General features: G+C 43.9%; 1 protein-coding gene across 2 annotated transcripts in view; it reads right to left on the reverse strand.

Moving 5' to 3' along the window:
• The window catches only part of HHIP (hedgehog interacting protein), a 94217-nt gene extending 69201 nt beyond the window's left edge, over window positions 1-25016 (reverse strand). Inside the window, exons 1-2 of one of the 2 annotated variants that reach the window (XM_077300198.1) lie at window positions 24315-25016; window positions 7589-7781 (exon numbers count right to left, since the gene is read on the reverse strand). In XM_077300198.1, coding sequence (XP_077156313.1) covers window positions 7589-7781; window positions 24315-24587 — 466 coding nt within the window. In that variant the 5' untranslated portion in view covers window positions 24588-25016. Of the gene's footprint in view, window positions 1-7588; window positions 7782-12309; window positions 12436-24314 lie in introns of those variants that run through there. The other variant, XM_077300199.1, reaches the window with a different exon arrangement.
• Between the last annotated feature and the right edge of the window lie 1952 nt (window positions 25017-26968).

A 26968-nucleotide genomic window follows, 5' to 3' on the forward strand; every position in this document is an offset into this window, starting at 1 on the left:
AGCATCTGACTGATGTAGGGGAAGTATCCTATTCTTGCTGATGTTTTAGCATGTAAGCTGTTTCTTCCAATGCACAGTGCTCTGTCCAGTGCTTAAAGTTGTGTTTTCATCTGGTTATCTTTCAAGGCAACCTGGGTGGTCACAGAAAGCACTTGACATCTTGATGCACTTCAGCAGTTTTACATATACACAAACTCTGTAGGAAAATAAATTTGTCATTCATCACCACATATGTTGATCTGGTGAGTGAGGTTCTTTGACTCTAGCTCCTGTGCAGCTCAGTTTGCTCAGCCTGATGGTTTAGTTTCGTATTCTTTTCTTAGTGCAAAAGAACAATAACTTTTGGAAAAAAGACAGTGCTGAAATTTCACAGAATATAATATGTGGTTGGGATAATTACAATTTTTATTTACATAGGTTTTTAAAAAAATAGTCCTTCCTGGAGGCCTTCAGCTTGAGCCAAACATTTAATCTAATCTGTTATCGCTGCTCAACATGTAGTCTTGGCAACTGTGATGTACTCTGTGTTGCTTTAGGGAATCCAATAAAGAGCAAGAAACAGCTGGTTTAAGAAAGCCTTAGAAACCTCTCTGTAGTTTACAAAGTCAATAATAATATTTTCATATTTGAATGAGTTTAGATACATGTTAAACCACACCAAAGGGAAAAAGCAACTCCTTTCAAAATGTTTTCTCAAGTCAATCAAAGAACACTACGAAAAACATTGTGTACCCCTGAGAGTTCAAAGAAATCAAGAATACTCCATGCACAAGCATTTTTTAAAGTTCTTCCAAAGTTCTTCCATTTTAGTTTGAGACTTGTTCTGTAGTTCTTATAGTCTGTGTTAACTTGTTTAAAAGTGACACACATTTAAACTCTGACTGGTTTTGCAGTCCCAGTGCCCTGTACAATTCTGGTGCCTATGCAGACAAAGGTGCAGGTACACTGCATCTTCAATCAAGCCAGAAAGTCATGATAGCTATTAAGTGTAATAAAATGGTATTAGAGACAGCTAGGACCATCACATCCCTTCATAATGGACTTGCATTATCTCCAAGGGATCTCCCCACATACAGACAAAAACTCAGTGATCATTGCTTGTGGGACAATTCCCTAACTTTCCATTCCTCTCTACGAGTGTCCTGGATGATACAGAAAAGGGTTGTAAACAGCTATACTGGTCCACGCAAAACCCAGGACCAATAACAAGATCTGTGCAATACCATTTATTAGGACAAACAAAATTGATACAAAACGTTGTGCAAGGTTTCAATATCACCAGATCCCTTAGGGTAAATGTTATAAAATTTAAAAAGATGGAAGGGTGGGAAGCAAATTTATCAGGCAATGATATTACACCTTGATGTTATGAATAGTACAGGCCTGGCCAATAAATTAATCAATCAGCAAGACAACTTCATCTCTGGCCCTTTAGTATATCCCTCAGAGTGACTCAAATGATGAGAAACCAGTCGTCCAACCAACAACAGCAAAAGGTGTGAATTTCAGGTCTATCTTTAAACCGCCCGTGGCGCCGCGGGCGCCACGGACTAAATAAATGGTTAAGGGGCCTTGAGGTGGGCTCTGTCCGTGATGAGGAAGGGTCCGGATTGGACCCTTCCTCACGACAGACAATCGGAGGGACCTATCGGCAGGCGCTTCGCGCCTGCCGATTGGTCCCTCCGATTCCCAGCCCCAGCAACTGCGAGCCGCGCGCAGCGCGGCTCGCAGTTGCTCCTGGCCTGACGTGGCGAGAGGCGCAAAGTGCCTCTCGCCGCGTCAGGCCGCCCCCCGAGGGAGCCCCCGGCAGTCGCGCGAAGCGCGGCTGCCGGGGGCTCCCTGCCTGGCGGCCTGGCGCGGCAAGAGGCGCAAAGCGCCTCTCGCCGCGTCAGGCCGCTCCAGAGGGAGCCCCCGGCAGTCGCGCGAAGCGCGGCTGCCGGGGGCTCCCTGCCTGGCCGCCTGGCGTCTCACCTGTGGCCCGGATCCTCCCGCTGCGCCTGCATCTGGATGGTGGGTGCCATCGCGATCCTGGGACCGTCGCCGGCGCTACGGGGCACTTCCGGCCGCGGCGCTGGCCCTCCTGGGAAATGGAGTTCGCCGCTACCAGGCCACTTCCGCTCCGCACGACTGGAGCGTCCCAACCGGCATACTCATCTTCCAAAGCAGCATGGCGGTGGCGGCGCCTCAGCACCAGCAGCAGCAACAGCTGGCCCAGGCCGCGCCTCTCGCTGCCCCCGGGGTGCCTCCCGGCCAGCAGCAAACCGCCCACGCCTCCGCGGCGGTCGCCGCCGCTCAACTAAAGGCCCCATCCGGCCTCCAGGTGGCCGCGCAGCCGCAGGGCTTCGACCCCGTCCAGCGATTCCTGAAGGAGAGACTCCAGGTGAGGGGCGGGCCCTGGTTTCCAGGCAGACAATGGCAAGGGGTTGCCATGGCAGCCTCGACTGGGGGGAGGTGGAGGGTTACTCAGGTAGACTCAAGCTCTGGCCCTACAGATGTCCATCGAATACAAATCCCATGACCCACCCACAGTAACTGCCTAGCGCCCGCTGCATTTAACTGCAGTGGGCTTGATTACTAGTAAGAACCATATTTTAGTTTAGCAGTCTACCTTCAGTTTTACCACACCACCTTCCATCACTGTTGCTCTTGACAATATTCACAGAATCAAACAATGTATGTACCTTTCTCTTATCTCTGATTCTCTTGCATGCCCTCCCCTCTGTACTCTCCTCTGATGTCACAGACCCTTCCTCCAGAGATCTCCGTCATTCTCTCCCCCTCCCTTCTCCCTTTCATTCCCAACCAGCTAGGTTGATTCCATATCAGCTTAATGTGTCCTCATGGGGGACACGTTTCAGTGGGACACCCGGTGCCCCGCTGTTTTCCTGGGGATGCAGGAGCAGTGAAAAGGTTCTACCATGCTTGGGTGTATGGGGTGTATTGTATTTTGCACTCCCACCTTCCTGCAAAATTGTAAAAAGCCCTGGTCTGCCCTGTAGCACCATGAATATGACCAGGGCATTTTTTGCCCCCTGCCAGCCTCTGTAGGGCAGGGAGGAGCCAGGCTCATCCACATGGGCCTGCTGCAGGATAGATCCTGTTAGTGCAGGGTTTCTGGGGCCCAATCTGTGCCAGGCCTGGGAGGGTGACGGCCTGGTGGCAATGTCATATAAACATAGAATTTAGCCCTGGGTCCATGCTGATGCCACCCCAGCCTTTTCCGCCCATGCAGAATTGGCCCTAGTGGACATTGTGCTACCTTTTCCCCTCTTCTCTCACAATGTTGTTTAGCCAAGCTTTAAAACCCTATTCTGTAACCCCTCTGCCCTTCTACTCACCACCAAGTTCAAGCCATCTCTCCTCAACTAGTAATACCTCCTCTTCTCTCTGGTCCTTCTTCTTTCTCTGTTGTGGGGATAACTGCACACATTTCCAAGAGTGGCTTCCACTTAAGACTAGCAAAATGTGAGCACTTCCATTAGGAATTGTTTGCCCTCCTCTGAATTTCCTGATTTTGTACACCTAGGATTTTATTGCACGACATTTTGAAACCTGACTCCTTTTCTTTCTTATTTGTCACTGTATTCAATTACAATTGATTCAGCTCAGATATTAACCCCAACTATGTACCTGTACACATACAGAACGATATACTAGGATGGAACCATAGATCGATAAAAGCCAGGTACTTACATCTTCCTGGCTTCCCAGGAAACAACAGCTGAAAATGCAATAGTAAAGTCACACTAACTCATCTTCAAACTACTTTTCAGTCATTTTAATGTATTACAGATTTCAGTGAAAGAAGTTTATACACTCCTGTACCACTCCTGTACTACTATCCTATACATTTCTGTATGTTTTTTACCTTGAATACCCTAGAGCAGGGGTAGTCAACCTGTGGTCCTCCAGATGTTCATGGACTACAATTCCCAGGAGCCCCTGCCAGCATTTGCTGGCAGGGGCTCCTGGGAATTGTAGTCCATGAATATCTGGAGGACCACAGGTTGACTGCCCCTGCCCTAGAGCAGCCCGTCTCAACTTTTCTCCCATTGAGGAAACCCCTGAAACATTCTTCAGGCTTTGAGAAACCCCAGAAGTGCCGTGATGGTACAGAATATTGTTGGGAAGCATAGCTGTGTACATGCCCACCTTGGGCCCTTACCCTTCCCACCACCCTCCAGACCTATCACTGGTCATTTGGTGGGAGGCAGTAAACATGACCATATATGTTCATATCTCCCAATAAATGTTTATTTTTTTTTAAATATATAAAATTAATTAATTCCCACCCATTCAGGAAACCTCTCCAAGGCTGTCAAGAAGCCCCAGGTCTTCACAAAATCCTGGTTGAAAAAGCCAACCTTAGGAGGTTTCCATAAATTGGCTGTGAGTTGATGCCCCCTCCCCCACAACAGAAGAAGCTGAGCCCTTACAAAGGATAAAATGTGACTTGTAAAAAAAAAAATCAGTAGAAAAAGGTGACAGCACAATCCATAGAAAATCCTAAATCCCAATGAAGTCAGAGGACTTAAGTACAACCTATCTTTTTCTGGACTGAGCCTCTTTTGTATTAACTCAGATCCCACATTTCACATTCATATAATACTCTACAAATCCCATTCACTATGATATATTCTCTCGCTAACCAAAAGGTCTGGGCAGAATCCATAGAACTGGAGCTGTGCACTTATCATGTGAATCTTTACCATCCCTCCCTTCCCCTGCGTAGTCCCCCACACTTTCTAAAGCTGCTTGTGATGACTGAAAAATCACCAGGAATGGTATTAGATTGCAGCATTTTACAGTGAGACGAGGAATTGGCAAAATCCCTCGCTACTCTTGCATAAGCACAGGTGCCCTTCCACTCCACAGAAATGGGGAGTTTGAAGACTACTCATTATTTCCTCCAAGTAGCTCTGTGAAATTAATCCAAAGCCTATAGTTCAATTGAAAATTTGCTTTAGCTCTCTGCTCATTTTACATGACTGTCAAATCAGAAATGGAACAGAGCTTTAGCATCATGCAGTCCATTTAAGCTCACCCTGACTCTACCGATGCATTTTAGCTGTTTTAAAATTACAAGTCACTGTTCCTAGACATCCAGAAGAGCCAGGAGTGTGGAATCTCTTCTTGATGGTTTAAAAGCCACAACTTCACCTAAGGCTGCCTCCGACCCCTGATCGTGCCCTTTAGCACAGTGTCTCAAAGAGGTCAAGACATCACCTTCCTTTATTAACCTATTCATCAGTTTTCTTTGCTTGCTTTCCCTTTAATCATCTGCTTGGATTGGGTGTGTTGTATTTGCTGTTGTAGCGTTTGGTTCCCCTCATAACTGAGATTCTTTCCTCCTCACTCTTAATTACATCCTTTAGTATTTTTCTGCTTTATTTTATATATATTTAAAAAGTTTCTGTCGACTTGCCCTACATAGCTTGCGCTTTATGTCCTCCTATTCCCCTTTCATCTTGTGTCCTGTCAATATTTAAACTGTAAATATTCAGGTGACTATTTTGTAATTATATCAATGCTGTACAAGATTATAACAATATTACTAATAACCATGGGGGGGGGGGGAAGCAAGTACGGACTCTGACATCCCTCCATTTTTCATCAAAAGACTTCCAGACCCTGCCTGAAGTGTGAGGAGAAAGCCCCTAAAGATCTCTCTGAGGAAGAAGATGAAGAAATTATGTTGCTAGAGAGTATCAGAGCATGGAGAGTCAGGTACAAATCCCTACCAAGCCATGAAACACCCTCAGTGGGTAACCTGGAATCAATCACATTCTCCCAGTATAAATTGCCTCACAGGGTTATTTAGAAGAATAAAATCGAAGAGAACCGTATACATTCTGAAACCCTTGAAGGAAAAATAGGATAAAAAATTGATGGATTGCCGTGTTCCAAATTCAGGAAGGATATCTGAGACATGTACCACCCAAAATGTTTTAGTCCCTGAGGGATCACCAGAAGAGAAGACAAGAGACACAGTTCGAGGTCATTCAATGATATCACAGTCTGATACTACAAGTCAGCAATCACCCATTTATACTGTCTGTAATGTAGCCTGAGAAGTAAGATACTGGCAGTCATCAGACTGGAGATGTAAAATTTCTGGAAATTCTGAAGTCATGGAAAAACATAGTTCATTTCCTTCCCTGAGAACACTTGCTGAGGGCTCTCTCATATCCTACAGAGTTAAAATCCAACTGTATTTCTTCAGACTTATACTCTGAAACTTCTGCTTGCACCTAGGAATAAAACATGTCTAGACCTCTTAAAGCTATAAAAATAGAAATGCTGGAGAAAATGGGAGAAAATGGAAATGTATACAATATAAATATAATAAATAAAACTTATTCTCCTATTTTAATAAGGTAAACTGCACTAGTTACAAAGCAAATAAAATGCTACAATATTATGCCAATAAAGGCTTCTGTATCTGTATCTATCTAAAATGCTACAATGTGTTATAGAGTTGGAATTTAAAAGGACAAATACCTTAGTTTTGCACAAACAAAATTATGACTATTTAAAATACTTAAGAACGGTAAACTATTGTATGCCTGTTATCGCTCCACATGTATCCTGATTTTTTCCCACAGAGAGGTGGGAAAAATAATAGTTCAAAACTAAAAATAAATTGTGTTGAGCTGTACTGTTTTTTTTATCAGCTCTACAGTTCTATCCCATTTGATTCCCATTCTGCTTGATTTCTATCTCCATGGCCATCCCTCTACACAGCCCTATCTACATGGCCCTCCTCAAAAGTACAGCTTTTTGGTGGGCCAAAGGGGGCCCTCCTCTCTTTTTCATCAGCATAAAAGTTGGCAAGAACTAATCCATTATTCAGACCGAAGCAGTTTCATACAGCCACAATAGGACTACTGCATATTTTAAGATTAAATTTAACTTCGTAATGTTAAAAACACTGAACCCTTCAACCGTTCATTATCACACATGTTACAGCAAATTAATCACAGAAAAAAAGTATAAGCACGTTCTGGAAAATATATCTATGATCACAACAAGCATAACAATTATTATTTAATGCTATAGATTGTCATGCATTAAAATTTTTATACTATCCATGTTGAGTGAGTAAAATCTTGTCCTAAAAGGCATTTCAACAATTTAAAAAGATGTTTGATTTAGTGTTATCCAAACTTTCGAAGTTATCCACTGGAAAAAGTAAAATATTCCTAATTTTAAAACCACCTCTTTTTAAAACCACCCCCCTGGCCTTCTCATTTCTTTATTATTATTATTATTTATATGTACATACTTGTGTGTATGTTTTTACATACTTGTTATGGAATCTTTCTCCGGGAACTCCGTGTCCTATGGGCTAACCTCAGTCACCAGTGCAGTTCTAAACACACTCTTCTAAATCCACTTAAGAATCATAAAATTAAGTACTACTTAACTATAATTATTCCAATTGTTCACGTTTAATGACATCAAATTATCTTTCAATACATAAGCAGTATTTTCTTGATAAAGCTTTTTAGATGAACATAAGAAACCTAGTACAGTTAAGCAATTAAAATCACACATAACTTCAGTTACCATTTTTCAATATTTTTACCTGGTATGTGACCTCTGCAAGTGTAATAGAATTCTTTACAATAATCCTTGCACAGGAAAGGAAGGACTAGTTCTCTTTCCAATGCTTCTTTCTCAGTTGAGTGGAATAGATTCTGAGCATTCGGTGAACAGTGTGCACATTTGATTTCCTGCAGCAGCTTCACACATTCTGTGTTGTTGGTAACAGAAAAGATCTGCAAGCCACAAACCAAAGACATATAAGCTTTCCTATCTAAAGCAAAAAAAGTAATTTAGATTAATGCATCGAATTCACGCCAATTTATATGAGGTAAATATCAAAATAACACTGTCAAAATGTTGGTAATAATATTACAAGAAAACAAAAAGAACTGAATCACAAGCACAAATGAACAATTTGATTTGGTAACATTGCAGACTTGTTTGCCCTAGATTTATACCATCATAGAGTGGGAATGGATTTACAGGGTCATCTAGTCCAACCCCCTGCACAATGCAGGAACTCACAACTAGTTGCCCACCCACAGTGACCCCAATTTCATGCCCAAGTGATTCCCCTCCCACACCAAAAATCTCCAGAATCCAGCTTGGCCTGGAGGAATTTCACCTACCATCCCACAGTAGCAATTAGCAATACCTAGGGTATGCAAGGAAGGGCCACAAGAGACAAACACTGGCATGTCCCTTCCTGCCCATCCACTCACAACCTGCCTGAATTCATAAAATCAACATTTCTGTGAGATAACTATCTAGCCTCTGCCTAAAATCTTCCCAAGGAAAACTCACCACCTTCCTATTAAAATTAAAACTCATTCTACACAAATGACACTGATTTCTTCTTCCATACTTCCAAGGCTGTGTGCAAACCATGCTTGGGGTCAAATTGTTCTGTTCCATCCTTCATTCCCTTCCCTGTCAAGATGTGCCCATATGCTGAATGAAGTGTGGCAAGCAAAGTATCCTCTTGTCCGAGACAATGAAAACTGAAGAGTATGGTGCCGGAAGACAGATCGGTGAAAGAGAGCTTCTGACTCTGGAATCACTGCAAAAGGTATGGTAGAGTACTGGAGAGGAGAAGGTGGCAATAGGTGATAATACGTTCCTTCTGGTCCTCTGTGAATTCTTTGCATTGTGACAATATAAAAAGGACAGAGGACACAGTGTGCCTCCCTCTTCTCTCCTCAGAATCCTATGTTCAGTGATGGACATTTTGTTTATTTCAAAGCAGTGATAGTCAGTGGTTTGGGATTCACCTGTGGCCTTTACGAGCACTGTTCTCACATGCAACACCTGCCCCATGTTTGTGGTTGGCAGGTGATTCCCACCTTAAAACAGCTATCAGCTGAAGAATGGGAAGGCTGTGAGCCTCCCAGACCCATTATGCAGAGTAGCAGGCATGGCAGACTGCTGTTGGGCATTGTGTTGGGGCAGCATGCCCTGGCACATCTTGAGTATGCACGGGGGAGGGAATCCCCTGACGTATGCAGGCTGCCCCAGCGTAGCACACACACACGCAAAACACTATGGCTAGAAAGCCCAGTACGCTGCCTGGAGGCAGCACCAGCTGGGAGTGAGTGGGGGGCATGGGGCCCCCACTACACAATGATGGAGAGCAATATGCCACTCTCCCACCAAGGTGCGGGGGGGACTGCCCAGCAAGCTCCACAGCTCCGCAGAGCTGACAGGGGCATGTGGTGTCCCTGCAGGGACACTGTAGGTTGGGGGAAGACCTGGGCCCGTGCATAATCAGTCCCAGAGGTACAAACCCCAAGCCAGGAACGGAAATAACAGTGGCTCTGTTGCATAAATTAAAATTGACCACTGTGAGCTGTAGATGGAATGCCATTGTTTTGAAACCAATGAAACAGAATGAATCAACATGGTGGTTAATCTACATGCCAACACGCCTGTTCATGTTTTACTGCTACAAAGATGATACTGGAGGAACAAACCATAAGCACAAAGAAACGTAATGTTTAAAAAACATCTTCATCAAAGTAACACACAATGTGTAAACTGATGCAACGTTCTATTACAGACGCTATGAATTTTATCAAGGAATTCTGTGTAATTCCATGTTAAATGAGCCAATTTTTAAAACTTTGTTGGCAAGTTATCTCTTGTTTTTAAAAGGCTCTAAGGAGAGAGATGGTAACAGAAATAGTGCTAAAGATATATATATATTAATTTGGCTTTTACTTAAAAAAATCTTTATTTGGTTTTGCTAAATTAGGTATTAAAGGGCTTAGGAAGAGAACTTCACTTCCTCTACTGGTCTTCCTCCCTCAAAGTGCTTGCTCTCCACAATTGCTCTGGCTCTCACTTCATTCAAGTCCCATCCCCCCATTTACCCACCTACTCTATTTCAGTCTATTCAACATCACTTTCCCTCCTGTCCCTCTTTCCCTCCCTTTCACAGCCCCAATGGACTCTCTCTTCTTCCCATCTGCCCAGATACCTATCTACCAATGTTTACTAGCAATTGTTGGCCAGCCAATGTGTTGGTGGGGCTGAAAGCACAACATGTTTTTAGCACCCAGCCTCTCCTGATAAGCCTGCCTTTAGTAGCTAAAGGGAGTACTCTAGCCACTGCCAATTACAACCAAGTTGTGCACTTGCATAGTACTACATATGTGGCCCCAGGAGCTCCAGTGCTGCCTCCTGGCCCCCTCCAATATGGATGCTGCTTCCCCATCCCCCTTCAGCAAAGCTCTGCTTAGGGGACTGTTGTCTATCACTGGAGTGGTTTCTGGTCAGGCACTCAAACATATTTTGTTAAGTCTGTGCACGCACATTTCCGTGGGTTTTTTTTTGCAATTACAAATGGCTAAATCTTTTCTCTTTGGGGGGGGGGCACTGCTTCTCCCCACTTTTTGCCTAAGTCCCATTAGCATTAGATTCAGATGTTCTTAGTAATACTGAAGTTTCTAAGTAATTGAAATCACACATGCATTCTTAAATTGCAGAGAAGCTAAAATACCTTTGTAACTCAGCCTTCCTGCATCACTACCAATCAAATCAGAAACCTGACACTCATGCATTAAAACTGTCTTTTATAAATTCACACCAACAATGAAAAAGGACAGAAAAGTGTTTTAAGTGGCACATGTGAAAGGCAATATAAGGCAATGGTTACTGGGTATAATGGGCGAACGGGACTTACCCCGGCAGCATTGCCGCGGCTGGGAAGCTCCCAGCCCATAAGGGATCCGAGCTGCTTTGGGACTACAAGTCCCAGAGGGCTCTGGGGGGGGAGGGTTGTGGGAGCGTGCCTGGCCGTTGCTCCATCCCTGCTCTATACCAGGGGCGGGGCAATCGGCTCGAGGCTCTTTCCCTCTCCCTCACTGACGGGGAAATACCCACCCACCCTCCCAAAAAGACCGGTTATTGAAAGTTTTAGTTACACAATGTTGTGCATTGCATATTGCTTGTTTGTTCCTAACGGATATTGCATTTGAATTTTATTAAAACACTGTCACAACTTGAGGGTTTGTGGCAGGGGGAAGATCCCTTTGTGAGTGGGACAAGCCTGCAAGCTGCCCCGCTCTTTTGGAGGGGACCTCCTTAAGAGGTCATTGGTAAGTGGAGCCGGGAGGCCTCCCCCTCATGGAGGGGGAAGCTTGGATGGTAGAACCACTTACCAGGTGGCAAGGGGCCCGGCAAAGGTTCGCACCTCAAGGGGTCCCAAAAGAACTTGCCACCACCCAGGTAACCAGCAGGTCATTGGGGGCACGGGGAGCTTGGCTGATAGCCAAGAGGACCCGGGCATACCTGCTAGGCGGTAAGAATTTTTGGGTGCCTTGTGACCATGTGGTCACAGGTTTATGGGATTCTTTCCCCATGCCATTCCAACGCTTCTCAATAAAAAGTTGTGGCCATTTTCTGCCAAAACGTGGTGTCGGTGTCCTTCATGGGGTGGGGGAATGCTCCCCTGCAAGGCAATGCAATACTGCTGCAAGAATCCTTAGACACAGAGATCATGGATTATGTACATGTGTGGGCATGGTAGACTAGACCCTTTTGTTCTTATTAAAAAACTAATAAATAATTTGTCAAGCAAATTATTCCAAGAAGAGATTATAATTGCCAAAACCAAGAGGGGGATGAGACCTTCTCTCTGTGTGTAAAGCTACATGTCTACATGGATGGGATAGAGATACACAATGTGGCTACAAGACAATGGGAAACCGGCAACATGGACACAAGCTATAAAAGGTTTCTCAGACTTAACATTTCCATGTTGAGAGGTGAAGAGAAAGTATGAAGAGAAATCTTTCTATTTCCAATTTAAAATTGTGGTATTTTGAATTTACTTTGTTCTGGCAACTTTCACTGAGGATTCCTAAACATGATTACTGACAACTAAGGCAAGTTTTATAAAAATACAACTCTCTATATATAAATCCATAAGGAAGAGATTTAAAATCTGCTCAGAGTAAAATACTCTCCCATTCCTACTGCTGCATGCTGCAAGTATATTACCATGTAATCCATGGATTGGATCTCAACCACTGTTTCCATGAACAGAAGGACTTCCACTCACAAAGTATGATTTCCTCACATTCCTCCTCTCATGGTTGTGGAAGCTTGAAATACCCCTGAAACTTAGTTCCTGAGAAAAGGGGAGCATGGGAAAGTCACACTCCACTAGAAGTCCTCCTGCCCACTGAATTGGCAGTCAGGCTCTAGGCCAATATCTGTTCCCACCACAACCTCTGGCATTTCTTAAGTGAAAGCACATACAAGGTATCCTTTGTAAGGCCACTGGGTCCAGGTATAGCTTATGCAGCTGAATTTGACAAAGGCTGACATTCCAGACTCTCCATAGTCTCATTAGCAACTAGCTGCCTGATCCAAGGCTGTCCAGATTCTTTGTAAGACTGGTGGAGCAGGTAAAACAAAAACAGCCAGCCATGACACCTCTGATTGCAAAGGCTCTCCTGTGAAATCACAATAGATTAGTCATAAGGAGGGCAGGAAAAGACATGACATAGACATGCAGAAGACATACAGCCTAACACAATGGCTAGCTGTTCAGTAGTGTATTGGTACTAACATTCCTCACAACTCTTATTAGTAAAATGAAGGTCCCATATGAAGGAAGATTCACAGTATTTACCCACATGTAAGGCTAAGTTTTTCCCCAGGTAAGCTATCAAAACAGAGGGGGGCAATCTTACATTCATATATATAAATTATAGTTATATCCAGTAATAATCTTGTGTGTTATGTGTGTCTAACATTATTAAGAGGGTTGTCTTACATTCAGAGTCATCTTCCTTTGAAATAATACAATACACTGACCATCACAGATGAGATTATAGCAGGTTTTTGAAGGCTATGGTGATCTCTGAGACATGAAGATAAACCTTGCAGGTTTAAAACGCTGTCCTCCTCCACAAACCAGTGGGGGTTAACAAGGAATGTCACCCTGAAATTTAAAAGAAAGGAGGCATGGCCATGCAATATTTGAAGGCTATTTCCTTCTCAGCCACGATAGCATATTCCATAATGTATGGGTACAGACAGAAAAGGAATAAGGAAACTTTCTTCTATTAGGTCAAATATCAGATTCTCACATCTCCCACTGTTGTCCTGAAGGCTACCATAATGGGTATGGATGAGAACATTTGATTCTGTTTCCCATCATTCCCTTACTTGCCAACTCCAGCTTGGCTTTCTACCCACTATGGCTGTGATTCCACCCATGCCCCTCTGTCTGAGGCTGGGTTATTCCCCAAAGTTAGCTGCTTGCCTCACCCCCTCACTCAGGTGGATTGCCAAAGCTTCCAAACATGGGTCTCCTAAGCAGAATCAAAGGCAGACATAAAGAAGATCTAGAAGATCTAAGAAGAGATTTAAGCTCTTCTGTATCTAACAACGCCCTATGCCCCCAATATATAGTCTATATTTGGCTTGCTTAGCAATCTAAAACAGTATTCACCATTGGCTACTAGATAGGAAATGAAATTCCAGATTTTAATATTACATCTTTCTTTATATTGTGTATCTGTTCTGTGTAAAATCCTTGCAGATAGCTAGAACCAACATTCAGAGAGACTTTCAGCCCTTGTACAACAGGACAGAAGTGCAACTCTGCCAAGAATATAAAAGGTGGAAATCTCATTTGTACACAGATCTCCAAAATAAACAATTTTGTATTTAAAATCTTTCCATGAAAAAGATGATATTGCACTCACTCCTACAAATGTAATCCTATTTTTTATTCATTTCAGTTAAAGTATATGTATTATATTTATCATACACAAAGAATCACACATTTTATGTCATGGATTTTACTTTTCTCAAAAAGAAAAATGTCTCGTTATTTGCATGCTAAGTCATTTTATAGTTTGCAGGTGTAACTTTTGCCCATTCACTAATACTGAAGCTATTATTACATGCTTCCAATGGGTAACTCTGCTATACAATAAATAAATAATAAATATGCAATTGGGCAAAGGACTTGATGAATATATACCACAAAAAGTGAGTGAATTTAGGAAACAACATATCCTAGTTGTTATGTTTTGCAAACTTTGTAACCTTGGAACTGTATACAACCTTCCACTGCATGCATATATGAGATTTATGTTTTTCCTTCCAGAAAATTTAACATGGGTAATGTTCCAGCTCTATTCCATATTCTGGAAGAGTTTACAACCTAGAATCAATTTGATATTCACAACTTATTAATGTTATTCAGACCATGGGGTATTTGGGATATGTGGTGTTTCAATTCTTATAACGTCGCACTGAACAGTTCTTTTGGAAAGAATACAGTAATTTCTCGCTACATTACTCCATTCATTCTGCTTGAATTAAGAGTTCTCTGTGCCAAGTCCAGCTCTGTTACTGAATTCAATTCAGATTCAGCCCATAATTAGTGCATATTGTATCATGACTCTTCCAAGACCCCACAGTTTGGTAACATAGATTTCAATGCTTTATTTTTGACTGGGTAGATGGAGATTGCATAAAACTTCTTGTCAAGTTTGATCAGAGAATATGTTTCATTGTGCTAAGTAATTAAACAGTCAGAGGCTTTAATGAGCTTGTGTCAGTGAAACTACACTGAAGGCCCTGGGACTGTCTTGGCACAAGGATACCTAATTTAATGACAGAGCATTTTAAAGCACTTCCTAAGAATTAACAAAGGCATTAACTGAGATTATTTTTAAAACAGCCCATACTTGTAAAGCACTGCCCCCTTCAGGGAGCCATATTTTCCTTCAGCTACATTATACATTGTTGTTTATTCCATGGTTTACTGTACGTATTGTCTGGCTCTTACTGCATTACTTGATATTTTTGTAAGTGCATTCTTTTGTGCATTGTTCATGATATATCATGTCTGATGCTTTTTGCACTGTTTCTAATTTTGGTGATCCTAGTCCAGTTGCATTGTTTGTCTTATGCTATTTGGTTACACTGCTTTACACTGTGTACTACACCTTAATTATTAATCTCAACAAGTATAATACTCTTCAATGCACACTGACTTTAATTGACTTGGAAGGGTACAACTTTGCTTACGATGGCAGTGTGAATCTCTGTGAGAAAGGAACCTATAACAAAAAAAGTTAAAAGCTTCACAGTTCCAAAGAGGGGCCCTTAGAAAGCAGAACAGCATTTAGATTGTCAAACCCTAGTGTGCAAACAGAGGTGGCATAATGATTTTGTAATCTCTAGGCCAGGGGTAGTCAAACTGCGCCCCTCCAGATGTCCATGGACTACAATTCCCAGGAGCCCCTGCCAGCATTCGCTGGCAGGGGGCTCCTGGGAATTGTAGTCCATGGACATCTGGAGGGGCGCAGTTTGACTACCCCTGCTCTAGGCAGTGCCCAGTGGCCTCACAGTCTTACTTGCAACAACAGTTGCCTCTGGGAGATTCACAAGGGCCCATTATGCACAGGCCATAATGACCGCGCTGGCGGTGGCAGCGCTTTGGGGAAAATCCCCGATAATGCTCGCCGCCGCCGCCAGCGCGGGTGCGTTCTGGCCCAGGGCTACAAAAGACCCTCATTAAGTAAATGCGGGAACTTCTGCAGCTTCCTGGGTACTCAGGGGGCCGGAGGGGCTGAGGCGGGCCAGCGCCGTGCATAATCGCCAGCGCCGGGTCTTTCGGCCCACCCAGCCCACACCCCTGCAGGCTCCATGGAGCAGCGATCCGGTCCTCCTAGCCCCGGCATAAAGCGCTCTATGCCAGGGCAGCCCAGCATGCCCCACCCCCATGTGTACACGGGGAATGGCTGGGCATCGTGCCCCGCCGCTACAGCACGGCGACAGTACAGGGTAGTTGCCGCCATGCATAAAAGGTAAAGGAGGGCATAAAGACAACATCCACCTTCTGAATATACCATTGAACACACAGGTCCCATTTGGCTGCTGCAGTTATTAACTACTGATAGACCTAACCTCTACAAATCTGACTGAGCCAATGGCCATCACCACATTTGTCACAGACCACTGTTATATCTGCCCTCCTGTCATTTTTCTTTCTAAACTTGGAGACCCAGCCTTTTATTTTCAAAGGAACATCTTCAACATTTTAACTGCCTTGTTCCCTTCTTTTTCATCTCTGTGCCATCCTTTGTGAGATGTGTGTCAGAACTGTAACCAGGTATTCTGACTGGAGCCATGCATCATATTTCCATAGCAGCTACACAGAGTTGGTGTAGTATAGCAGTTCAGAAACTGAGATACAGGAAAGTACCCAAACTAAATTGGGAACATCTGTGTCACTGGAGTAAGATCATGCCCTTAGCCTGTAGCCCTTTGTGTAAAGTGACCAGATTTTAACATTGGGAAAGCGAGACACCATTGACCGGGGGGGGGGGGGTTCTTGATTTAAAATGTGGTCTATATGGAGCAACAAAAAGTTTCATAGAATGCATAGAATGCAAAAATAGTATTGTAATATATGTTAATTTCAACATAAGTACAATTTGCCAGGTACCCCCAGATGTCCCTCAAAAAGTGGGACAATCTGGTCACCTTACCTTTGTGAGTCATGCTGCAGAATCAGCACCAGCCAGCGATATCCTTGAGGCTCATCAACTGTAGGATATGTATTGGGATTTGTGGGGTTATATATATATATATTTTAAAATGTGAGTCCATGTGTATTTCATGTTGCCATGCTTTAAGCCCTACTGTGTGACAAAAGTGGGATAGACCTCTACTTGGACTTTCACAGGCCACTGTGGATGAGAGGAGTACCTCTTCCACTCTCCAGTTTGTTAGGACTAAGAGATGCATGCTGTTAACTGGGGATTCACTATTGACAGGAGTAGAAGCCAAAGTATGTCGACTGGATTTCTTGTCTCAGGAGGTATGTTGTCTACCTGGCATGAGAACCAAGGCTGTCACAGAAAGGGTGGAAAGAACTGTAAAGACCAAGGACAGATATCCCTGTCTGATTCTTCGTGTGGGAACAAATGATACTACTACCCAGTGCAGTGTGCAGCATATGAAGTGAGACTACGTGGCCTTGGGGGGATAATTGAAGGACTTGGGAGCACAAGTTGTGTTTTCGTCAGTTCTTCCTGTTAATGGCCAAGGCTTAGGAAGGGAAAGAAAAATAATGCAGATAACTGACTGGCTATGTCATTGGTATCATTGGGAAAGTTTTGGGGTTTTGGAATATGGATCACACTACCGTGATAAGGCTCTTCTATCAGGAGATGGTTTGTATTAAAAGAAGTATAGTGTCTAGATCATGTGAGGTGATGTTATCACTTTCCTCCGCTCTGGTTGGACCTTACTTAGAATACTGTGTTCAGTTTTGGGCACCACAACTGATGAAAGATGTAGAGATACTGGAGGTTATCCAGAGGAGAGCTAGGAACATGCTGAGGGGTTTGGAGATGAAGTCGCATGAGGAAAGGTTGAGGGAGCTTGGTCTGTTTAGCCTCGAAATAAAACCACTAAGAGGTGATCTGATAACCATCTTCAAATACTTGGGTTGTCATACAGAAGATGGAGCAGAGTTGTTTTCTGTTGCCCTAGAGGCAACAGAACCAATAGGTTTAAATTAATTCAAAAGAATCTTTGGCTAAACATCTGGAAGAAGTTCTTGGCAGAGCGGTTCCTCAGTGGAACAGGCTTCCTTGGGAGGTGGTGAGTTCTCCTTCTTTGGCTAGATAGAGGCTAGATAGATTTTATGAACTTAGGAAGGTTGTGAGTGGGTAGGCAGGAAGGGATGTGCCAGTGTTTGTCTCTTGTGACCCTTCCCTGCATACCCAGGGAATTGCTCATTGCCACTGTGAGATGGTAGGTGAATTTACTCCAGGCCAGGCTGGATTCTAGAGATTTTTGGTGGAGGGATCACTTGGGCATGAAATTGAGGTCACAGTAGGTGGGCAGGTAGTTGTGAGTTCCTGCATTGTGCAGGGGTTGTACTAGATGACCATGGAAGTCCCTTCCAACTCTATGATTCTATGATATATAGGTAGGAAAAGTGACCCCCTCACAGGTAAGTGGTTAAATAATGCTTGTACCCAGTATCAGAGCCAGGGTAGTATTCAGGATTCAATAAACAACTGTGTCATTTCTTCTTGCTTCAAGAGTAATTATCATATTTATCATATGTGCAATTATGTGTTATACAGCGAATTCACATTCGCTCAACTATTCAGAGAACTTGAAGTCCACTTTCGTTACAAAAATTTGTTCTTTGCCTCTGATATCGCTCTGCATTTTCAGATCCCTGTTGCTATTGCTCCATTACATTGCTAATATCACAATTATTCTTATGAACTCTCAGCTGTTTAAATCAGACATGGGCTAAATGATACTGCCTATTCTATGAATGTATTGTTCTGATTGTGATTTAAAGCAGTTCTGGTTGTGCAGAATCAGTAGGTATGCAGTTTGCCATAAGTGATATTCATATGTGTATCTCTAGTTAGGACCAAGCTTTCAGTTTCCTCCAGGAGAGACTGTATAGGCAGCTATGGATGCTGTGCTTGGCCCCAGGAACAGCAAGACATGGACAAGAAAAGCTAATGAGCTACTATGAGGGAAAAAAGAAAGACAAACAATAACAAAGCGAGTTAGTGCCCAGAAGAGAGGGATTGCTGCTGTCCAAGGCTAGGCAGGGAGCTACAAGCAGGTGATGAGCTGAGATGGGGAAATGATGGGGCTACCCTGTCAATACATTTGCATAGATTTAATACATTACATAGATTCCTTAGTCTAACATAGCATATAATCTGCTCATGGTTTTACAACATGTTCTGTATTTTGGAGCTCTATATGGGGTGATTCTATTTTATGCAGCAATTAATTCATCAGTGGTAACTGAGAATCTAACAGAACGTAAATAGAGACCTCTTCTAAGGTGACATGGAAACAATCAGAGGCCCTAAGCTAAACACCTGATGAAAATCATTCTAAGTAGGAGGAACATTTCTCATCAGATCACTGTAAACTTTGTAGAATTTAGGCCATTTTGTTGTTAGTTTTGTGCTTGATCCTCTGAACTGACTGTTGAAGACTTCAAGTGAGCAGGAAAGGCAACCACACAGAATCCTCTTGTGCTTCAAATAGCAAAGGACTTGCACAGTAAAAAGGGGGACTAATTAACTGTAGTTATGACTCTGCTCCCCTCGGGCCCATATGCCAGCTCCTCTGTTTCCCATCCCTTTAGCCACCAATGTTGGCGGAGAAATATATCCTGGCAAAGAGATGGAAACACCAATCTGCATGAAATTACAATCTTCAGTTCACAACCCTGTTATTCAAGTGCAGCTGCATTCATTGGACTACTGTTTTTCCACAAAACTTTGGAAATGTGATTTTCAATCTGATCTTAAGTATACTTAGAAGTATACTTAGATTCTATTTCAGGAAAACTTGATGTTGTGATTAGTACAATATAAATTAATTTAAAAGTGTAACTGAATTCATAGAAGTCTTTTGTCATTATGTAATGAGATTCACAAAGAATGTAATGTTAAAGAGGTCCTCATACTCAAAAAGGGTGAGAACTACTGCCTTATGTTATCTTTGGTCATTCCCAATCCTATATACAATGGTTTACAAGACTGAGAAAGCCACAGGTTCCTCACTCCTTCCTTCTCCTCTCTTGTACTTTGTTTTCCTCCCTCTCCTTCTGCTTTCTCAGCAAATCATCACTTATGATTTCATGAAAACTGAACAAACTATGAATTATTGCTTCATATACCAAAGTTTGCAAGCAATGGAAGATTATGGCTTGCTCTGAAAAAGGAAGGAAAACTGACTGCATGCCAGGAGGAGGTAGAAGGAGCACACGATTCACTGGTATCAGGTATAAATAAGCAAAACATGGATTAGCCATTATAAACCAAGCTCTTGCATCTATCCAATATGGCAAGCTATGCTAAGATTACAGGTGGGGGATAGTCTGAATTCTGATGCATCAGTTCCTACAAATCTGACTTGAGTATGACAGTAAGGCTTACTGGGGGTTAATGTGCCGTAAATAAAAAAACCTACATTTAAGAACAAACATGTCTTGGTGTAAAGGAGTAAGAAAAAAGATCTGCTAAATTCACTGCCTTTTTCCCCAAAGCTATATGGAAAACTATCAAATTATACAGGTTTAAGTTAACAACACTGTGATAAATACATCCACACTTTATAGAACCCTTCTTAGTACTTAGTATACTTATTGCAAGCTGATCTGAGACATCTGTAAACATATCCCTTAATTTCCATCCATAGAAAGCTGAAGCCAGGAAACGACAGGTTAGATGAATACATAGGTAGTCTGCTTAGCACTTAGAAAATATATTGTGAAAGGAAAACAAATACATCCTAAGCAAAATTACACCCTTGTAAATTGAATGAAATCAATGGGCTTAGAAGGTTGTAACTCTGTTTAAGATTACATTGAATGAGACACACATTTCTTTCACCTTTCCAAAAGAATTTGGACAATATGGCTTGCACCATTTTGCATGATAAGCATGAACAGGTGAGAGGTATTGGTGGTGATATCATAGTAATGATGTAAGAACATTACACAGGATTCAATCTACAAGCAATTATTTTTTCAAAGCAGGACGCCTGTGAAGTTGTTCAGCTGCTAGTTTGAACATATGTTTCTTTGGTATTATGGGGTTAGATTATGTCATTAAAGAAGTTCAGTTTCAATTTTAGGACAATATGTAAATAGATCATTGTACCAAGGCAGCTGTTAAAGGGATCCCAAGATGAGTTTAGCTGAATGCGCTCAACAATAGCTTTTGTTCAAGAAAGAATCAGAGCAAACAAATGATTGCAAAGGGGCACACTTGAAAACAATTACTTTTCACCCATTCACTGACAGCCTCAGCTGTGAACCTATCTAAGGTAGAGAAGACCACAGTGCATGACATCTTGTAAGAAAACTTATTATAATAGCACCCAAAGCCAAATAAGTCATTAGCATTATTTGTTCATAAGTTTACTGAGTCCACTGAGGAACAGGGCATAAACAGATACCATAAGATAAGAATAAAGTATCAGTGACATAGTGCAAAAAACAAATTAATTAAGGGGACGCTGTAACCTCATGGCTATGTACTGAAGCAGTGTTCTCTGTTGCAGCTTTGCAGTATTTAAGAGGCTGGCAAAGTTTCCACTCTAAATACAGATCAATAATTTGATTATAAAACTGCCCAAGAATGGCAAATGTGGTCTTAACCCAAGAGCCTAATTGTAATTAGAAATGCCTGCTGAGCACGTGCGGTTACTTCTAAAGACTGCTAAAACACCTATTCTTTATGATACTTGCCCTTGTCTATGGATGAATGTATCGTAAGTGCTATGTCACATCAAAGACATAAGAATGTGCTTCTTGGAACCCTTCCAGAGTATCCTGTTCAAAGTCTGCCGTCTCTAAATCTAATATATGCATGCTGCATGAAAAAGCCACCCATTATGTGTCCTGAGCACTAAAAGTAGTACATCTTTGAAAACCATCCAATTTGAGAGATCTACAGCCACTGGAATGTAAAGGGTTAATGAAATGCTTTTGCTCGATTGTTTCACAAAACAATGCTTATTACCAAGTTTTAAATGTGATACAGAATAAGTTGTCTGGCTCAGAAAGCTATGTTATGATGTACACTAAGTCTCATGCACTGCTGAGAGAACATTTTCAAATGTCACATTAAAAAGAAGAGGTACTTGAGCTACAAACAAATGAGAAGAGATCATGCCTCAGCACTGCCTAAAAATACAACCATCCTCTGAAATCTCACCTTTAACTCATCACACAGAGCTTATTTAGTGCAGAGCCTTCCAGGGAGTTCACAAAGCAGATGCTGCTGCTTCTGCAGAGGCCAGATATTACTAACAGGGTAAACTAAGGACATTTTTCTCCCCAGCTTTACTCTGGCTTTTGTGGGTTTTGCTGAGAGTCTTCAGAAGGTTATCTGAATGTAGTTAGTGTGCAGTTTAATGCGATTACCACACAGGAGCTTTACTGACACTACCTCTGGCCAAACATGCGGAGAAAATATTCGCCCAAACTCCTGTTGCATCTGGTAAGAATAGAGTTTCCTTCGCTGAAATCCCCACAGCCAAGACAGCTCTCACTCATCTGGGAACAGAGGCGACAGGACAAATGCTCCTTCAAAAGGCATGAACATTTGGACAGAGCAGGAGAATGATGTTCTCCAGTTTCACCCATTAGCGAACCAACCAACAAACACAATGGTGTTGTTGTTATTCTTTTGCCATAAGCAACAGGACTCTGTGTGTGGGCAGCAGTTTAGTGGGCAGGACGATAAGTCGACCCCTTTTTGTCCTATTGATTTTTTTCCTATTTGCATGACTTGAGCAAATTAAATGATGCAATATGGCTTTTTGTTACAAAACAAAGTGAGAGATACCACCCAGACACATATGTTGATTCGTAGAAGCTGTTTACATGAGAATGGAGTGAAATCTACCGTGAACTGAGCATAAAAATTCGATTCAGCCTGGGTATTTTTTTTTATTATGCTTGGGCCAGAAAGACTGAAATACAAGTTTTCCAAGCCGCTCTCAGACCTTGACAACTGCAGTGTTGTAACAGAGGAATTCTTAATTAACCCTAAAAGCTGGGGGAGGAGAAGGGGGGGAGGAGTGAGACACCTGATTGTTTATTTCACGTGCAGAGATTCTCAATGACATTTATTCATCATGTTTCCTTCACCAGATCCAGCACTTCACATTGTTGTTCTGATTAAAACAGTCTGAAAAACTTGTAACACCAACACAGTGGAGCACAGCAAACCATAGCCCCATAAAAAGACATCCTCCTTACTTGAAGATGCCTAGAATGTCAGTGATTGTAACAAGTCTAGGGGAGGAGAGTTCTCCCCCCCCCCTACAACTCCATAAAACCTGGAACTTGCCACAATGTGAGAGGCAAAAAGGAAGACTAGAGACTCCTTGCTTATGCCCTTATGCTTTGATCCCACCCCCAGCTTGTAGTGGAATAACTTTATAAAGTCCCTTTCCCCCCCGCTTCTCTCCCCTTTGCAGAGGACTCACTTAATCAGTGCTCGTAAAAGTTTGCAACGTTCAGGCATCATCTGCTCTCCAAATCGCCATCTGCTACTGAAGTTTCCTGACCAAACATGCGGAGAGAATCATACACACTTTTCTACCCTCAGAAAAAATAAACGGGAAACCACCGCCACCTTAATTTACAGTCTCACTGCTGCCAGGGTGCACAAACTTGTTCCAAGAAAACCCTTCATACTTTATTGGCAGTCACAACTGCCACCCCCCTCCCTTCATCCTGGGGTGCAAGTTTATCTTAATTCCACGTGCACTAAGAAACAACCTGCAAATCAGACCTTTCTTCCTCCTTTCCTTCCAAGGGATTACCTGACCGGTGTGGCTTTATGAAACAAGACCTGGAATTGTGTCTATGTGTGGGCACATGCATCCCTTCCTTTCCCCTAATGTCATCCCTTTTCAAAAGATTGCAGACTCACAAAAAGTCTTTCTACCCTAAGAGTGCCAAGAACGTTAAGACGTCACTCACTGCGCTCCCATCCTCTCAAATCACCACTATCCCTTTGCAACTCCATGCACATTTCCCTTGAAGGACTGCATTGTACAGGGCTCCCAACCAGATCCTGGAGGGTCTTGGAATGAGGGATAGGACAGGCACACGGAGGTGTTCTGAAATTAACACATGTCAGTAGGACACCAACTTGATTCTGGAAGAGACCCAGAGGCAATGGCCCACACTGGGCCAGAAGCTCCGGGACCGAGCAGAAACCATGCTTCGGGATGAAGACCGCTGTGATTCCTGCGCCGATACATGCCGCGAGTGGTCCAGAGAAAGCGATCGCTTCTTTCTCCCTCCCGCCCTGTTCCGGCACAGCAGCATCTCGCAGCAGCTGTCAAGCCAGGCAATGGCAAGCCAGGTGGCTCCTGACTTTGTTCGGGATGTGACAGGAGCTGCGCCAGACGCCTCCCTCGCACCTCTCCCGCCACCGGGGACGCTCTGACTGTTTACGCTCTGGAAGTTTCATGCCGGGCTGCAGGCTGGAGTTTTAGTCGTGGCAGGTTGCCCCTCCTCTTCCTGCACCCACACAGGGGGCATTTGGCCCGGTGCGCCTCATCCGCCCCCAATTTGTGCTCCTGCACGGGAGCTGGGGCAGTGACGTTCCCAGTGCCTAAACAGTCTCTGGGAAGTAGCGGAGTCCTGCCCAGGGCTCAGGTGAGGAGCTGCCCCCCCCTCGCCCGCCTGCCCGCCCGCCCGGGCTGCCTACCTTGTTCTCGGAGAGCTGCAGCCAGCTTTGGCTCTGCGCCCGGGGGCAGCAGGAGAGGCGCGGGTAGAAGCCCCGGCAGGTCAGCTCCACGCCGTGGGGGGGCTCGAGCAGGAGCAGCCTCCGGTCGCGCTTCTTGAGGCGCCGAGGGGGGCTGCCGTTGAGGCACCGCCGCCGCTTGGCGCCGTTCTCCCCGAACTTGGCATCCGCCGCGAAGAAGCAGAGCACCGCGGCCACCAGGAGCAGGCGCAGCGGGAGCATCTTCAGCTCCACCATGCCCGCAGGAGCGCCGCCGCCGCCGCCCGAGGCACAGTCGAAGCCCGAGCCGCCAGGGGCCACAGCCGCCGGAATGGGCGCCCGCAAACGGCACGTGGCCACCCGCCGCCCCAGGCGCAGTCGCTGCTGCTGCTGCTGGTGGTGGTGCGCGGGCGGCCGCAGGCTTAGCAAGGGCTGTCGCTGTGCCCGTGGTCGGGCGCCAAGCGCCGCAGCTGCGGGTCGAAGGGGTTCCCGGGCGGCAGGAGGCGGCGGTGGCGAGTCCCTTCTCCTCGTCCCATATAAAGGCGGCGGCTGCCGCGGAGGGAGGACAGGCTGGCGGGCTGGCTGGGCTGGGGTGATGCCTCCTCTGCAGCCGGCGGGAGCTCGCGCTCACTAGGGCTCTCATGTTTCGCTCCCTCTTTTCTTCTTGTTTTTAAGCAGCGCGCGGGGAGGTGCTGCCACCGCGCGCCCCTTCACGTCACCGAAAGAGGGACTCGCGGGGAGAGCCCGGGGCGGGCAGGCGAGCGAGCGGACAGGCGGGCGCGCGCGCGCCTCTGGGGCTCTTGGCGCGTGCGCGAGGACACTGCCGTGAGGAGAGGGTTCCGTTGGTGGAGGGCGGAGGAAAGGGTCAGGGACGGTCGCCTTGGCGAGGCGGTGAAGCCACTCCCAAGATCTCTTGGCACTTTTAGTAGGACCCAGGCAAAGGAAGAAATGCAACTCTTTCCCATAGCTCTTCTGGTTGGAAAGAGCCTCTTATCTTGGCCACCTGGCAGGCGCCTGCTAAATGCACAGGGGCTAATTTTCAGCAACCCATAAGCAGAGTTAATGAAGCCAGGGTGCTCAAGGGGAATGGGAAAAGTCACATTTTGACTAGGAATAGTTCACCTGTTGGGCTACATCGATGCACTGTGGTATCCACCTTGGGCCTTAGTGAGAAAGTCAAACTATACATTAAAATAACAGATAAATAACTTTGAGAAAAAAACATTCTGCATATGCACAGGGCTCACTTTTGGTCACTTTTTTATCCAGACCAAGTGACCCTATTCTGACACTAGATTTACAACTATAACTAGGTCAGGTTTTGAGGCAGAAACCCAGGTTCTAATTATGCTCTGACTCCAAACAACCAGTCCAAAGTTTATAATAATTCTATTGAAAGGTAGTTTCTTAAACTTGCTAGATGCTTGGCAGCAGTTCTGTAGCTGACTAGTGGTTTTATACAATGGTTTGGAAGAAAGGATCCCAAGGATCTTATAATAAGCCAACTGACCTGCCAAATGACAAGATTCACAAAACCAAAATCTTTTAACCTAGATACTAATCTGCAGGTGCAATCTAAATCCATTAGAAATGTAAAAGTAATGTCAGGACTGAGAGTTCTAAAAGAACACCAAGCTGTGATATATTCTCAATTCACTTCAGTACCATATGAAACATGGAAAGTGCTCAGACACAAACTTTCAGTTTTTTCCCTGATTTCTTTTATAGCTCATCATACAGCCCATCTTTATCTGTCAGATGAAACGGATCAAGCATGAGCTTATGTACCTAGAACTTGATGCACATTAGCGCTATATGATACTTCCTAAATTAGTTCCATCCTAATGATGTGTCCTAAGGACTGTGCTTATAATCTTTATCAAGGTTTCAGAATGGACTTGTTCTAAGTGTTCTCTCAGGTCTTTATTAGATTACTTGAGCTGCAGTCCCTGTTCCCTTGATGGATCTCATGTCCACAACTTTCCTTTTTTAATGTACTACTAATACTACATCCCTGATGACCACAATGGGGTAGTTACTGACCTGGAGCCAGACATCCTGGAATGTGAAGTCAAATGGGCCTTAGGAAGTCTGAGCAACAATAAAGCTAGTGGTAGTGACAGCATTCCAGTTGAACTATTCAAAATCTTAAAGGACGATGCAGTAAAAGTGCTACACTCAATATGCCAGCAAATTTGGAAAACTCAACAATGGCCACAGGATTGGAAAAGGTCAGTTTACATTCCAATCCCAAAGAAGGGCAATGCCAAAGAATGTTCAAACTACCGCACCATCGCACTAATTTCTCATGCTAGCAAAGTTATGCTCAAAATCCTACAAGCTAGGCTCCAGCAATATGTGGACCGAGAACTTCCAGAAGTACAGGCAGGATTTCGAAGAGGCAGAGGAACTAGAGATCAAATTGCCAACATACGCTGGATCATGGAGAAAGCTAGGGAGTACCAGAAGAACGTCTACTTCTGCTTCATTGACTATGCTAAAGCCTTTGATTGTGTGGAGCACAACAAATTGTGGCAAGTTCTTAAAGAGATGGGAATACCAGAGCATCTTATTTGTCTCTTGAGAAATTTATATGCAGGTCAAGAAGCAACAGTGAGAACTGAACATGGAATCACTGA

Source organism: Paroedura picta, chromosome 10 (genome assembly GCF_049243985.1).
Source record: "Paroedura picta isolate Pp20150507F chromosome 10, Ppicta_v3.0, whole genome shotgun sequence".
Lineage (NCBI taxonomy): Eukaryota > Metazoa > Chordata > Lepidosauria > Squamata > Gekkonidae > Paroedura > Paroedura picta.